This window comes from Pantherophis guttatus, chromosome 5 (assembly GCF_059756535.1).
Source record: "Pantherophis guttatus breed Tessera chromosome 5, ASM5975653v1, whole genome shotgun sequence".
Lineage (NCBI taxonomy): Eukaryota > Metazoa > Chordata > Lepidosauria > Squamata > Colubridae > Pantherophis > Pantherophis guttatus.
The window spans coordinates 56526316-56542420 of NC_142067.1; the positions used below are offsets into that span (position 1 = coordinate 56526316).

A 16105-nucleotide genomic window follows, 5' to 3' on the forward strand; every position below is an offset into this window, starting at 1 on the left:
CAGGTCAATGGGAACATGTCCAAAACTATAATAATCATAGCCTGCAAACATGCTAGTTTCAAAAGGGACAGTCTTCTAAATACTACGATTCTCTTCCTATTTTGAGGGTTTGTTCCTGGAACAGGAACAGCTTCCTTTCTTGTATGTCTACAATGATATTAATTGTTATGATTAATAGCTGGCACATACCTAATGTCAGCTTTCTGAAGTGGCCATCTAACTCTGCCTAATGTTAAGGCCAACTCTGTGGCTGAGATTCCATTAAGAGCAGACCTGAACCAAGAATGCATCAACATCAGTTTTAATCAATTTTAATATTTTGTGAAAAAAAATAATTTAATTTAAATAGCCATGGAAATTCATATTTTCATGCCATACCTTTACCACATTCTGCACATAGATATTCTCGGATGTTATCATGGACTCTCATGTGTTCTTTTAACATGTCCTTCCTTGCAAATGACTTGCCACATTGTTCACAAGCATGACTTTTCACCCCTTCACAAAAAAATCATATTTTTAATTTCTTTAATAATAAAAAGAAAACAAACAAAAATGTCCCCTTAAATTAAAAAAACCAAAATCCTTCCTATTCTCTCAAAAAAAAGATTGAAAAAAATTATGTGAAATAAGGCAGAGGCAAATACAAGGAAATCTAAGTGTCCTTTATTAGTTACAAAACTGAACAGAGGAAAGAATTTTAAGGTGTGGCAAGATACAAGTGAAAGTAAAAGAATACTCGTTATGAGAGGGGGAGGAAGGAAAGATTAAAAAATACAGTATCAGAATGACTAAAGCAAATAAGATATTTTAAAATGTTGAATATACTAAGTTGGAGGGCAGAAAAATGACCACAATAGGTTTCTATTCTGGATGGAATCCAGATGGAATATTCAACTGAAACAGGTGTTAGAGAAGGGAAAGCCAATTCTTCTCAGTTGTCCAGCTACAGCAGTTTTTCCTCTGGACTGTTGAGAACCACCCACCCATACACTCCACCTTGCAAGGATGACTTGAACAGAACAAAAGCAACAAATATGGAGAATGTTACCACTTCAAAACATAATATTCAGCAAAGACTGAACTGCCCCTCTGTTATAATTTGCATGAGCTTTGTCTAATGTATAAATATCCTTCTAGTCCATACCAGCAAAATGTAGGTATTCAGAAGAGTTTCAATTTTTTAAAAAAATCAATATTCATTGGCTTTTCCCAATTACAGGATTTATTTATAGAATTATAGATTTATTTATTTATATTTATCAGAAAGAAGAAATAGAATGAGTTTACCTGTATGAATAAGTTTATGTCGTTCTAAATTTCCTATGCTGTTAAAAATTCTTCCACAGATTTCACATGGATGAATATATCTAAAATGGGAAATAAGGATCAACTTCTAAGATTTTTTTAAGGATAATTTTTTATTTGAAAATAAATATTGAAAATACCTTATTATAACTATACCATGGCTATAACTATACCACTTGGAACTGTGCATTTCAGTAAATTTCCCTATCTAACTCAGCCTTCTTTAACATAGTATTTATAGGGACCTCAATCCCCATATTTTCCACCACATGTCCTTTGGGAGTTCTAGTCCCACTATATCTAGCAAGATGTTGATGTGAAAAAGGCTGTCTTGGCACTCTCAAAAATATAGTTCCTCCATGGATTCCTGCCCTGGAAATGTCTGCGGCTATGTCTCATTCTTTTCTCCTTCCCTTCACATAGAGACGTTTCCCGAGGCTATTTCTGAGGCATACTCTAGTCACAATGTCTTGACAGAATCAAATGAAGAAGCATTTTCCATTTTATATTGCTGCTATTGTTATGACAGTTTTTTTATGCCTTCTAGTCTGAATTAGTCCCTGCAGTTTTCTTGGCAAGCTTTGAGAAGAGGTTTGCCATAGCTTGTTTTCTAGGACTGAGAGAGAGTGGCTGGCTCAACGGCAGTCAGTTGGCTTCCTGCTTAAGGATGGACTAGAACTCACAGTCTCCTTGTTTTTGGTCTGTTGCCTTAACCACTACACCAAATTGGCTCTCTTACTGATTATACTACCTTTCAAACAATATCCTCTTCTATGACAAGGAAACTGGTTGCTACCAGGAATTTGCAAAATTCTTTTTGAGAGATAAATAAATAACTTTAAGTAAAAATAAAACCAAGCCAGTTTTACAGTGCATCATTCCCCTCTCTTTAGCTTGTTAAAGTTTCACCAGTTTAAGTTTATGAAACTGCTTGCATGCAACATTTACCCAGGCAAAGCTGTTAAGAGTGCACTTAATTTAGCTCTATTAGATTTTTTTTTGCTTACTTTTGCACATTGGGGTCTGGTAAGTTCTCCCGATGTATGACCATATGAGCATGGTAAGTTGCCTTCAAAGCAAAGCGCCTGTTGCAGATGCTACAACCATAACCCTTCTCTTTGTGAACTTCCATGATGTGTTTCAAGTACTCTTTACCTCGGCCAAACGTTAACTGAAAAATGAAACAGCAGTGAATGCACAACACTTAAGGAGATATGTATCATTACAAGCTAGGAATATTAATTACTATGATAAAAAAACATTCTCATGTCTAACTTGTTTAGTTTGTTTTTTGTGTTGTTGCAAAAATTCTTCCATAAAAATACGTATTAAAAATATAGCAGAAAATATAATGGAAGTGGAATATATACGTAAGTAGTCTTCACTTAATCACCATTCATTTGATGGCCATTCAAAGTTACGATGGCCCTGAACAAATGGTAGTCATGACCAGTCCTCAAAGTTATGGCTGTTGCAATGACAATACGATCATGCAACATTTTGTCTAACAACCACTTTGTTTAGTGACAGAAATTCTGGTCCCAATTAGGGACATTAAATGAAGATTCTATTTAAGAGTGGATTGCTGTTGATTTGTGAACATGCCTTTTTTAAAATAATGCCTTTTTAGTAATATAGTTGACATTTAGTTAAAACTATTCACAATCTATTTATATTTGAGAAACAATTTAAAGTTCTGTTGGAGAACTTACGATCTACACTAAGGGTGTCTACTGGCCAAATCTGTTGTCCTGCCACCAGATACAAAGATTCCAATGATATTTTAATTCAATGATGACAATACATGTATAAAGATTTCTTGGTTACAGTACATCTTTTTATTTCAATAGAGGCAAAATGTATCCTTTTTTGCATGCAAAGACCTATCATTACTGAAAAGCAAAAGCTTGCATGTGCAAGAAATCTATGTGTTCAATAAAACATACCGTAGAGACCTCTGGATCAGGAAATATGTTGGAATATTTTTTTCACTATCTTCAACACTTTTCATGGCACTTTCAACCAATCCCACCCCAAAATGTTGAAAGGAGTAAAACTACCTGGCACCTTTTGCAGCTATACTTGTGGGGCTCAGAATCCACACTTCCATCTGAGTTGTCATCATTTTCTTCTGAAGAGATTCCAATTTTGCCAATAAATTCTTCTCTCTGGTGGTCATCCATTATTGCTATGTCCTGTATAGAGGATGGTTCAAATGAAATGTCTTATTCAACCCCAAAAGGAAGCTTATGCTATTGTAATTACTCTGTAATGTTTTCATAAAACCTCTGAAAAAACAGCTTACATGTTTTGTTGCCTCATATATTTTTGTCTCTGATGTTAAATTATAGTTATTCTAGAGAAAGCAGATTATTTGGGCCCTTTTCAGTCATGGTTTAGGCCTGGTTTGGGGATGGAGACAGCATTGGTCATTCTCCTGGATGACCTGTCTCAGGACCTGGATGAGATAGTCCTTAGATCTCTTGTTGACTTTTATGCTGATTGACTATGGTATCTTTTTGGACCACCTGCAAGGATTGAGAGTTGAAGCTATTTTCTTTAGTGGGAGATTCTGGGCCAATCTGTATTGGTGGGCGAGTAAAGATTGGCCTAGTAGTTCCTGACTTGTGGGGTGCTGCAGGATCAGTCTTATCTCCCCTGATTTTCAACATAAATTGGATAGGTAAATAAATAAACAAACATCTGTATCAAGCTGCTGGGACATGTCATGCGATCTTTTGGAGTGTGGTATCATCAATATGTTGATGATACTTAGCTGTGCATCCTCACCCTGGGCCATGGGGGAGATCATGTTCTCTCTTTCCTGGTGCTTGGAGGCTGTCAGGGTCTGGATGGGAGAGAACAGACTGAAGTTGAACCCTAGCAAGTTAGAATTTCTGCTGATACATCAGCATCCTAGTCTCCAGCTGGACTATGGTAATGTGCTCTATTTGGGTTGCAGCTGGTTCAAAATGCAGTAGTCCATATGCTTTCATATTAGGAGCACAGAACACCAGTTTTGCAGATTCTACATTGGTTGCCAATTGGAGGTGCTAATTTTGACCTATAAAGTCCTTCCTGGTTGAGCGTCTTCAACCGACTTCAGACCAACCAATTATATCTAGCAGGGAGAAACTACTGCAAGTCTCAAACTTTCAGTAGGATTGGAGGCTAAAGCAAAGAGACAGTTTTTCTGTTGCAGTATGATGACTGTATAACAGTTTTCCTGTGGAGATCAGATTACCTTCCTGTTTGTTAGTTTTTATAAGCTTCTAAAAACAACTTTTGGGAGGAACCTTCTCCTAATTTGCAGTATTTCTGAGGAACTTCTTCCTACTCCTGCTGAGCTTCAGCCTGGCATAAAACTATTACACACAGCTAAATATTGTACCTTAAAATGAACATGAATATGATCTCTCAGAACATCGACTCTGAAAAATTTACGGCCACAAATCTCACATGTATATTTCTTATCTCCGTGGGTCAAAAGATGCTTATTCATATTACTTCTGCATGAAAAAATCTGGAGACAAAAAATATTGATAAAAATTATTCACATTTTCTCAATTTATTTCAATGATTTCATTTATAAATTACCAAAAATTCAGCAGAATTGATTTAATAAAATCTATCTCCTTATTTATCTTAAATACAATACAATACAAATACCAATAACTCAAAACATACAGTAGTGGGTTTTATCAAAATAACCTACTGTGATGTGACATTGGTACTACAAACACTACACCTACTAGAAATGAGGCCACTACACTTCAGGATCACCTGTAGTTTCTGGATAGTCTTTATAGGTGACCCCAAAGAGATAATGGAAGGTAGATTCCTTGGGTGCTCTGCTATGAGGTACCATAAATCTTGTTCCTTTCCCTGCTACTATTTAATATTACATGCAGCAACTAACAACCAAGAGCAAAGAATGAACAGATGATACTCTGCTGTTCATCACCATCCTGGGCTAAGACAAGGGGTAGCTAATCCTTGATGCTCAGAAGCTGTTGGGATCTGATGGAGAAACAGGCCTAAGATTAATCTTAGGAAGATGGGAATGGCTTTGGAAACAACGCGGGAGATAGTCTAAATCTATACCTTAGATCTGGCAGAAGTAGAACTCCCTCACTTGGAGATAGTTTGCAATCTGGGAGTTCTTCGACACATGGCTCAGACTAGAATAGTAGATGGAATCTAAGGCCAAGAGGCTTTTGCACAACTACATCTGGTGTACCAGTTTAATGATCATAAATACTGAATCAGTGTAACAAAGCTGTTACTCCCTTGCATGAACTTATCTCTAACATCTACCCGTCCCCTCCCCACACACACTAATTATGGTCAATGGGAAATCCTACCTTTCCACACACTGGGCATCTGGAAGGCTCTTTCTTGTAGCGGACCATATTCTCTGCACTGTGCTCGAATTCTTCTCTTTTAACCCGTCTCACTCCTTAAAGTAACAATTCCCAGCAAGAGAAGAACACAGAACCATGATTTCCAATTTTTTCTTTAACAATCTATATATTACTAATGTGATCCAAACAATAAAAGCTGTAACAATAACAAAATAACACACTCTACATAATTGATTTAGCTGTGCTGTTTGTCTGTGCACAGATTGGACTGAGAGATAAAGCCTTACCCAAGACTATGTGCTGAAATGACATGGTTTAATTTTTGTCTGCCGCACACAATTCTGACTCTATTCATTGCAGTGCATTGGTTCAATTCCTATAGAACTTCCTAGCTGAACAGAAGCTATTATCTTCCTGATTTGAATACAACTTCCAGCAGCTTTATCCAAGAAGCCAGTGGTAAGAGATGTTATAAACTGCAGTTCTTCATTTGCTGGAGGAGAATCAATTGCCCACCCTGATCTGGATTGTCATTACTCTCTATATTAGAACAACAAATTACTTAAACAATTACTCATGTACTGAAAAACACTCTTGGCTAAAGCAAGGATTACACCTTTATTATAGAAGCTAAAATAGTAATAAACACTTAAATCATTCTAAAAATGTATTATCAGTTTTTCTGTTTTTCCTTTTTGATTAGAATAATTAGAAGATAATAATCTAAGCTTTTACCCAGGAGAACAAATTGTAAACAATATGTTGTAAACAAGGGTTATGTTCGTATCAAATTCTTTTTTTTTTAAAGATTTTTATTAATAATAAAAAAAATACAAACAAACATAAATACATGAAGACAACATACAAAACGAACAAACATCAATTCAGTCCCATGACTGACTCTTAGAAGTTACTACAACGGTGGGTTATTTTCGTATTTCTCTTATTTTTCTCTATTCATATCTATATCTACATTCACATATTTACATGATTGTATATATATATATATATATATATATATATATATATATATATATATATATATATATATATATATATATATATATATATATAGTTGACTCTTTATTTAATTCTATACATTTCTATTGAATAATCAAAAATTATCTTTATATTCCTATTTTTGCCTCAGCCAGCTGTACCATCTTTGCCATACTTTTAAAGTGCAACTTTAATTGGTTTATTTCAAACACTGATTTCAGCAGAAAAGTAGCTCCTTCTGACTTAATTTCACAGTCACTTGTTATACAGCAATACAAAAAATGATGAAGGGACTTTTCCAGGCTCTTGCAATGACTCAAGCATTGGAGAACATGATGTGATTCCCCAAGACACACCCAGAATGGCTATAGAAATAATATGTAATAGAAGCAAAGTGGTGCCTTGTAATAAACATTTTGCTCCTTTCTTTTAGCATTCAAGAAATTATTGTACTCTGGCTTTAATGACAAGAAGAGAAACAAGTTGTTTCCAGACATCTAAGATGTCTTTTAGTTGCCTTAAAGACTAATAATTTCAAATTATGAAATTATCACAGCACAAGCTTTTGTGAAGCTGATTAACTGGACTACAATCTAGTCCATAAAATCCTTGTTTTACTAAGATAGCTAGTTCCCTGGAAAGAGTTTCCAAACAGATGAATCCTTGTGCTAAATCAAGACACTTGTCTTGATGTGTCTTTCCCTCCCTAAGGATTTATATGAAGAAAAAAAAGAAGAAATTATATATGTCTGCAAGATGAAAATGTGTGGTTTTATCATGCAAATGTTGGAACACACATGCTAACATCAGCTGTCATGATACGAATGTGTAATCATAGCATCTGTGTGAGAATATGCACATTTTATTTCAACATCACTATGCTTATTAAAGAAGCAATGGGAACACATTATAGGTTATAAACAAAAATAAGTTTGGATGTTTCCAGCATAACAAAAATAAAAAGTAATTTCCCAAAAACTTTCTAAGTTCAATCACATGTAATAAATTATAACATCAAAAGAGATTTTGTGAACAATCTTTAAGCTCAGACAACAAATCAGTAACTTAGATAATAGCTTTAGAAAATAGTTATCCTTGAATGGTTCACAGCTTTCTTGTAATCTTTTATAGTAGATCATTACTACATCAAAAACTACCAACCTTTTGAGTAGTTGTCAACTGAATTGACAACTTGAGTACGGAAAGTCCCAATCACAGACTCAAGCACATTAATCTTAAGACATTAATCACAAATGTACTTACCTTCCAAATGCCGCCTCTGATGATCCAACATCACATCCTTTCGGTAGAATAATTTATTGCAAATCTCACAGGCAAATTTTTTGTCCCCATGTTTCTTTTTATGTTTTGAAAGATTGCTGTTTGTAGAAAAGAATCTGAAACACATCTCACACTGAAATGTCTTATCATCTGAAAGAAAAGGAGATTAACAATTCTAAATTTAATTTATATGATTTTAAAAATCACATAGGTAGTCCTTGACTTACAGCCACAATTGAGCCCAAAATTTCTGTTGCCAAGTGAGACATTTGTTAAGTGAGATTTGCCCCATTTTACAACCTTTCCTGCCACAGTTTTTAAGTGCATCACTGCAGTTGTTAAGTGAATAACATGGTTGTTATGTGAATCTGGCTTTCCCATTGTCTTTGCTTCTCAGGAGATTGCAAAAGGTGATCACATGACCCTGGGACACTGCAACCTTCATAAATATGAGTCAGCTGCCAAGCATCTGAATTTTGATCATGTGATCATGGGGATTCTGCAATGGTCATAAATGTGAAAAATGGCCATAAATCACTTTTCAGTACCGTTGTAACTTTGAATGGTCATTAAATGAACTATTGTAAGTCGAGGACTATCTGTACACATCTACAGGAGCAATTTCTAAAACAGAGGAAGCAGCTTTCTCTGTCTTATGCTATAAAACAACCAGATTCAAAGTGATCATACTGTAAAATTTTAAAATTAAAGAAAACAACAACACAACATATAATTCAGCTAGTAAAAAAAAGACAGAATGAGGATATAACCAATAAAGCATCATCTGAAATCTCACTTGGATGAAATTATCTGTAGATTATTCACATTTTAGCTGGCTATGAAAATTAAGACACACAAGTAGCTCTTGGTTAACAAACACTTGTTGTGACGTCTTCCTTGGATGACTCCACAGATTCCGCTTCAGAGGTCAGCTCAAGGGAGGATGAGCCCATTCCTGGTATATCAGGAAGTGAGTTAATTAATGTCTCTGAACGGCTGACCGAAAGAGAATTGGAGGAGGCTTCAGATGGGGAAAGCTTGCAGTGGCAGATAGTCAAACGAAGAGGAGGAGGAACTGCCTTCTGCACCTGATTTGAAAACATGCAGGGCAGAGAAAAGGCAGGAGCAACGGAGGTCAGCCAAGCTACTCGAGAGGAGAAGGCCCCGCCCCTCTTTATGGGCTATACCAGAAAGCTGGTTATCTGTTCTGCCCCAACTACGGATCCCAAAGAACACAGCACACACAAACTCTGGACAAAACTTAGTTTACTCAAATAACAGTTTTAGCAAATGCCAGCTGTTAATAAGCGTTCTTAACAGCCTGCCAGAATTCCACATATAAGATAGGCAGAGTCTTACTGGAGTTGGCAGAAAGCCCAGAAGCAAGGTTGCAGCAAAATCCCAACGCGATGATTAGCGAACTAAAGTTGTTTCCTGCAGCTTGTTGCAAGCTGCGTTCTTTCTAAAGGGAGTGGCCAATTAGCCCCAAGCCTTACTCTCGAGGAGACCTCCTCCTGAGGAACCACTTCTTCCTTTTGGCAGCTCTGCGTGCCCGTGCATTGAGAAGAGGCTCCTCTTCTTCAACCTCTTCACTTAAAGGAGCCTCTGGAGGTTCTGAAGGCCCTGACTGAATCCCTGCCTCTGGCACCACATCTTCTTCAGCCTCCTCGCTGTCCGACTCAAGTGCCGGCTGCACAGGCTGCTGGTGCAACACCACACCAGCCTCCTTGTCGTCGGGATCAGCAACAATCCGCACAGGCTGCTGGCGGGCCACAACATTATCACAGCATACACAGGGAGGCATTGCTAGGAACAAAGTGTTGGTTTTCTAGCTGTCTGTTTGATCGTCATGATTCCTGCTTCACCCTGGATTGACGTGGTGTTTGGAATTGTGCCTTGGGGACTCTGAACTTTTCTTGCCAAGTGAGCTCTCATATGTGGATTTAAGTTTTGCCTGGTGGATTTAAGTTTATTTGGTGGAGTTATTTGTTTGAGCAACTTTCAAGTGCTTTATGGACTTGGGCCATTGCTTTGTGGACTAATCTTGGCCTGCTTGTGGCTGGACTTAATTGGGACAGCTCTGAGTCTTAGTGAAGGGAATTGCTGGGGAACATTAACAAACTCACCTAAACCACAGTTAGTTGTGTGTGTGAGTGAATGGGGCAGCACACTTGTTCAGCAACCACTGAAATTTATGCAGCATTGAATGAGTTATGACTGGGCCTCAAAGTTCTGGCCATCCCGGTACGACCACATAATTTCATATAAATCAGAGTTACCTGATTGTTATCATACCTGTCCTGCAGTTGTGGAACTTTAATGCACTTTCTATCCGAAAAGCTTTCTCACATGTAGCACATCTGTATCTGTATTCATTGTTAACCTAGAGGCGGCACAAGAAATATGTCATAATTTATTCTTTTAAAATACAGGTAATCCTCGACTTACAACCACAATTGACCCCAACATTTCTGTTGTTAAGTGATACATTTGTTAAGTGAGTTTTGCCTCATTTTATGACCTTTCTTGCCACAGTTGCTAAGTGAATCACTGCAGTTGATAAGTTAGTAACCCGTTTGTTAAGTGAATCTGGCTTCCCCATTGACTTTGCTTGTCAGGTCGCAAAAGATGATCACATGACCTTGGCACTCAGCAACTATCATAAATATGAACCAGTTGCTAAGCATCTGAATTTTGATCACATGATCATGGGGATGGTGCAAAGGTCAAAGTATGAAAAACAGTCGTAAGTCACTTTTTCAGTGCCATCGTAACTTTGAATGGTCAGTAAATGAACTGTTGTAAGTCAAGGACTACTTGTACTGGTTTTTAATTTGTTTCCATAATAGAACTTTGCCTAAAAATAATCTCAAGGAAAATCAGACACCTTTAAATCAGAAGGAAGCTTTGCACAAAGATTTTTGAGGCTCTTTTGTAACAGTAAAAGTCCCAGATTTATATGGAGGCAAAATAACTACGCATCTAGTCTATGGTCCCTGGGAGGATATCATAGCTGGATGATAAAATGGAACTCCCTGTCAAAAGAGAGAGAGAGTGAAAAGCAGAGAGGAAGGGCCATCTACATAAGCCTCCCACATGCAGAAAGAGAATGCCTATGTAAGTTGCTTCTCTACTGTAAGGATTTAAGAATAGAGAGAAAAAAGAGGGGCTCCGGTCAGTCACTCATGCCCTGGTCATCTCCTGATTGGACAATTGCAATGTGCTCTACATAAAATTACCCTTGAAAAGAATCTGGAAGCTTCAGCAGGTGCAGAGTGCGGCCACACAAGCCATATTGGGTGCCCTAAGAAGAGCACATATAACACTCTTGCTCTGTAAATTGCACTGGGTGCTGGTTTGCTTACGGGTCCAATTCAAAGTGTTGGTCATTAGTTATAAAGCCATACATGGCATGGGCCAGGTTACCTAAGAACCAGCTTAGCTCCATCCCATCACCCTGACCCACTTGTTCAGGCAGGGAAGGGCATGCTACCGACCTCGTCAGTCAGAGAATTTCGACTGGTGGGGTCAAGAAAGAGGCTCTTTTCTGCTGCTGTCCCTGCATTGTGGAACATCTTACCCTCAGAGGTAAGGAAAGCCCCCAATCTTCTGGCCTTCCACAAAGGGGTCAAAACCTGGCTGCGTAGCCCTGCATGAGGGACACATGAGCCCACATAACCATGGGGTAGCTGGCCGCATGAGAAACCCCCGCCTGTATTAGCAATTGTTAATCCACCATCTTAGAATTTTTCACCTTTTGAAATTTTTATGTTTTATATTTTTTTAAAAAAATCCTAAATTATTCTGATTTTAATGATTGATTTTGATTATATTGTACACTGCCCAGAGCCCTTCTCTGAGGGATTTAATATTTAAGAATATTAAAAATACATACATACATACACAATAGATACATTTTATTTCTCTTTCATTAAGAGCAACAAGAAACATTCTTATAAAATGTTTGAAAAAAGGAAAAAGAATTGTTTTAAAAGAACTGCGATTTTTCTGCCTTGTCAGCATGGAAAGGGATTATTTTTTGCAATTTATCTTCTTTCTTGGCTTTGTATGAAATTGACCAATGTCTATGCATAATCCGTTTCTGTTTCATAAATGAAGAAGTACCATACTAACCTCATTCCTACTGTGTTTGTATGAAACATGTTGCTTCAAACTCTCTTTTCGACTAAAAAGCTTACCACATTCGTCACATTTGAATAGTTTGTCACCTAAAGGACCAATTAAAAACACTCATTATTTTTAGAAAGCTGGAAAATTTAGGAAAAGTTAATAACATGTAAACCAAAAATTATGAAATGGTTAGGTTAGATAAAGTAAATCAACTTGGTCTCAAATGGCTTCCAAAATTTAGCAGTGTATATTTAGCCTGAGATTAGAGAACCTTTAATTATGAACAGTATGCTTTTGTAAACTGTTTTAAAAATCCGATTGTCGGTGGTATATTCCTAATTACTTAAAAGAGCAGAAATTGAGGATTGCTGAAATTAGAAAATCTATACAGGTCCTGCAAATTCCTTTGCTCAATGTCTCTGAAACAAACAAGTGTTCCTCCTGGGAGCTGACAAATTATTTTACCATCCCTTTATCCTAAGCCACGTATACATGCAGTTGATCTATATAATTATTGCTTCAGCTTCCAAATGTTCTCTGCTTTTTGTATGCTGGATTAAAGATTTCTCTTCCACCAATAATTAGCTTTGTAAAAGAAGAATCCAGCTAAATTGAAATTTACCGTGAGAGCGGATATGTCGACTAAGATTGCTACTATTTTGGAACATTTTACTGCAGATACTACACTGATACACCCTCTTGTGTTCCCCAAGCTGCTTGATCAGCTTGCGTCGAATCCCGTGTCGGCTGGAAAGGATTAAGCTTCTCTTAAGGGATACAGAGCTCTGATGGTGAGGAAACCTAACAGATTAAAAAGAAAGCAGTAATGAGCAAAAATAAAAATAAATCAGCATATATTGGCACTGACTGCTAACTAGAACTAGTTTTTCATTCCCAATACATCTGCAGGATGCCATACTGAGAAAAGCTATTTAGGTCTCCCTGTGGATAACCTTTTATCACAAATGTAAGTTGATATTTATATACCTAAATAAGCAGATTGCCAATTTGCAGATAGTCCTCAATTTACAACAGTCCATTTAGTGACTGTTTAATGACTGTTTTTCACACTTACAATTGTTTTAGCATCCCCATGGCAACTGACTCATATTTATGACAATTGCAGTGTCCTGGGCAGTGGTGGGTTTCAAAATTTTTTACTACCGGTTTTGTGGGTGTGGCATGGCTTAGTGGGCGTGGGTTGGTTGGCATGGCAGGAGAAGGATACTGTAAAATCTCCATTCCCACCCCACTCCAGGGGAAGGATACTGTAAAATCCCCATTTCCTCCCGATCAGCTGGGACTTGGGAGGCAGAGAGTGGATGAGGGCGGGGCCAGTCAAAATTTTTACTACCAGTTCTCTGAACTACTCAAAATTTCCACTACCGGTTCTCCAGAACTGGTCAGAACCTGCTGAAACCCACCTCTGGTCCTGGAGTCATGTTATTGTCTTTTGTGATCTTCTGGCAAGCAAAGTCAATGGGGATTCACTTAACAACCATGTTCCTAACTTAAAAACTGCAGTGATTCCTGTAACAGCTATGGCAAGAGAACTTATAAAATGGGACAAAACTCACTTAACCAATGTCTTACTTAGCAACAGAAATTTTGGCCTAAATTGTGGTCATAAGTCAAGGACTACTGGTATTCAATGTCAGTATAAGTATACCAATTTATTCATTGTCATTATAGATAACAAGATATTTATTCATTTCCATGTTCCACTATATTTAATATGGCAAGGTATCTTTTTTCCAATAAGCTTTTTCCACATGTCCTCCACTTCATGATCATCATAAGTGATTGATATCTAGCAGAGTTATCATAAGAAAGCAGGACTTTTTTCTTTGCAGGGAAAGCTTACTTTGTTAATGAACTCATGTTGTTTGCAGTACTGGGTAGCTTCGCTAACATCAGCTCCATAATTTGATCTTCTGCTGCTGAAGGAATCGCTGTGTCATCAGGTGGGACCTCAGTAATAATTTCAGCCACATGGTCCACTGAGTTCACTGCTACCAAGAAAAAAACCAATGAATTATGAAAAAAATAAGCATATTATTTAAAAAAACTGATTGAATTTGTTCATCTATACCCAAGTTAACTCAAAGCTGATTCATATATATGTTTACTCAGAAAATAAGTATAAGCATGATTATAATCTTAATGCTATTTTGTCTATTGTACATAGTGGCATTTTGTAACTGATACACAGATAAGACCATTATTCAAATAGAAATGTAGGGACTACTTTTAACGATGTGTAATCTGGCTGTACATTATAATAGCCCTTTAATTACTGACATTCCATTACTATAACATGAATAGTAAATATGCGACAATAAGGTACAGCACAAAGCCATTTTTAGGATATTTATTTTTGTTAGTTAAGTTATCCATTCAGTAATTTTATATTACACAGTACAAAAGGTGAACAAATTGTCAAACATTCTGTGAGAGAACTAAAATAATGAAAATTAAAAATAGCTGAACCAGAACTTTCGGCACCAGTCGTGCTATAGTGAATTCCTGCAAGCTGGAATTCAGTATGCTGGGAATGCCACAAGTTTTGGAAACAATTTAGGTTTTGAGAAATGTAACTTAATGTTATCCCTTGATATCACTTAAAATGAATTTCAGAATCCCCGAAGAAACTTTGAACTCAGAAATTTTGGAACTCAGAAGTTCCAAATTATGGAACTTGCATATTATACCTGTTTCATATGTGGAAGTGGGAAAAAAAGTGACAGGATACATAATTATAGATTGCCAGTGTCATGCCTGTTTTGGTAAAAAAAAATTGATTTGACCAAGAGTCTAGAAAGCTAAAATCAGCTAGAAAAGATAATTCTGAGATAGGTGGAGCAATTATTAGACCTACATTAAGCCAGCTGCATTTATCCACAAGTTTTGCTATCCAGAGAGTCAACAACCTACAATTATTCCTCCAAGTTACTTACACATTCCTCCAAGTTACAATGACACTGAACAACTGTTACCAAGTGCCCTATGGTCATGTGGAAGCCAGCAGGGAAGATCACAAACTGCTGGGATGACTCTTCCTCTTCTACACACCCTCCCTCAGCTCTTTTGCACTTGATCCAGCCACTCACTCACCCCAGTGCATCTCTTTGACTCTCTCCTGCATCTCCATGCATTGCCTCATTTTCTGCCACTGCCTTTCTCACGAGTTCCCTAATGCAATTACATCACAAGGTGGAAGATGAAGCTCTCCATGGCTCACTCCTTTACTAAACACTTGCCATTCTAGAATAATTATTTCATTGTTACTGAATCAAACATCAAACATAAAGTATGGAGATTACTTTTCCTAGTCTCACCAGTAGAATCTTTATCATCCACAATCACAAGAGGTGTTTCTACTTTTGCTCCTTTGGCTTTCCTGCCCCGTCGAGTTTTTTTCTTCATATCCACTTGGGAATTGGCACTTTCACAGATAATGATGGGCTGATCAGTATGGGTAACTTCCACAGCCTTCTCTAGATGAACATCATTTTGATTGCTCTGTGGAACTGTTTTAGCTTGCTCCAAATGACCCTGCCCATGTTCTACAAGGAAAAAGCAGTAAGAATCTGCATCATAGGGGATTGTGGCCAGTTGAACTTTAGAAACAACTAAAAATCTATATTTTAATATCTCCCTCTGAAGTCAATAGTATTATATGTTCACCCTTTGCACAAAGCTGAGGGAATATCAATACCACCCAAGATATAAAAGACCATGAATGTTACCACCTCCAATCATAACATTATAAACTTTCTCACTATCATATAAATCATCAAATCCTCACTATCAGACAATCTTTTTAAAGGCATGATGACCATTGTATGATCTTCTTTTAAATCATATACACCAGCTCTTTGAAATTTAATGAAGTTGTCAATAACTGGCCTCAAAATAATCTCTGCTGAAATCTCATAGAAAAATGGCTGAGAGAAAATATAGAACTAAAAAAAAAAATAACCACAAAGCAATTTATATTTGATAACTCATTATTACATTTG

General features: G+C 37.0%; 1 protein-coding gene across 11 annotated transcripts in view; it reads right to left on the minus strand.

Moving 5' to 3' along the window:
• The window catches only part of PRDM15 (PR/SET domain 15), an 80363-nt gene that overhangs the window by 10696 nt on the left and 53562 nt on the right, over positions 1 to 16105 (minus strand). For 7 of the 11 annotated variants that reach the window (XM_034423956.3, XM_034423958.3, XM_034423957.3 and 4 more), the window contains exons 7-18: positions 15422 to 15649; positions 13948 to 14095; positions 12706 to 12884; positions 12087 to 12181; positions 10248 to 10335; positions 7935 to 8102; positions 5673 to 5767; positions 4700 to 4831; positions 3369 to 3503; positions 2316 to 2479; positions 1291 to 1370; positions 379 to 498 (exon numbers count right to left, since the gene is read on the minus strand). In XM_034423956.3, coding sequence (XP_034279847.1) covers positions 379 to 498; positions 1291 to 1370; positions 2316 to 2479; positions 3369 to 3503; positions 4700 to 4831; positions 5673 to 5767; positions 7935 to 8102; positions 10248 to 10335; positions 12087 to 12181; positions 12706 to 12884; positions 13948 to 14095; positions 15422 to 15649 — 1632 coding nt within the window. The remainder of the gene's footprint in view (positions 1 to 378; positions 499 to 1290; positions 1371 to 2315; positions 2480 to 3368; positions 3504 to 4699; positions 4832 to 5672; positions 5768 to 7934; positions 8103 to 10247; positions 10336 to 12086; positions 12182 to 12705; positions 12885 to 13947; positions 14096 to 15421; positions 15650 to 16105) is intronic. The other 4 variants (XM_087895180.1, XM_034423959.3, XM_087895179.1 and 1 more) reach the window with 1 other exon arrangement.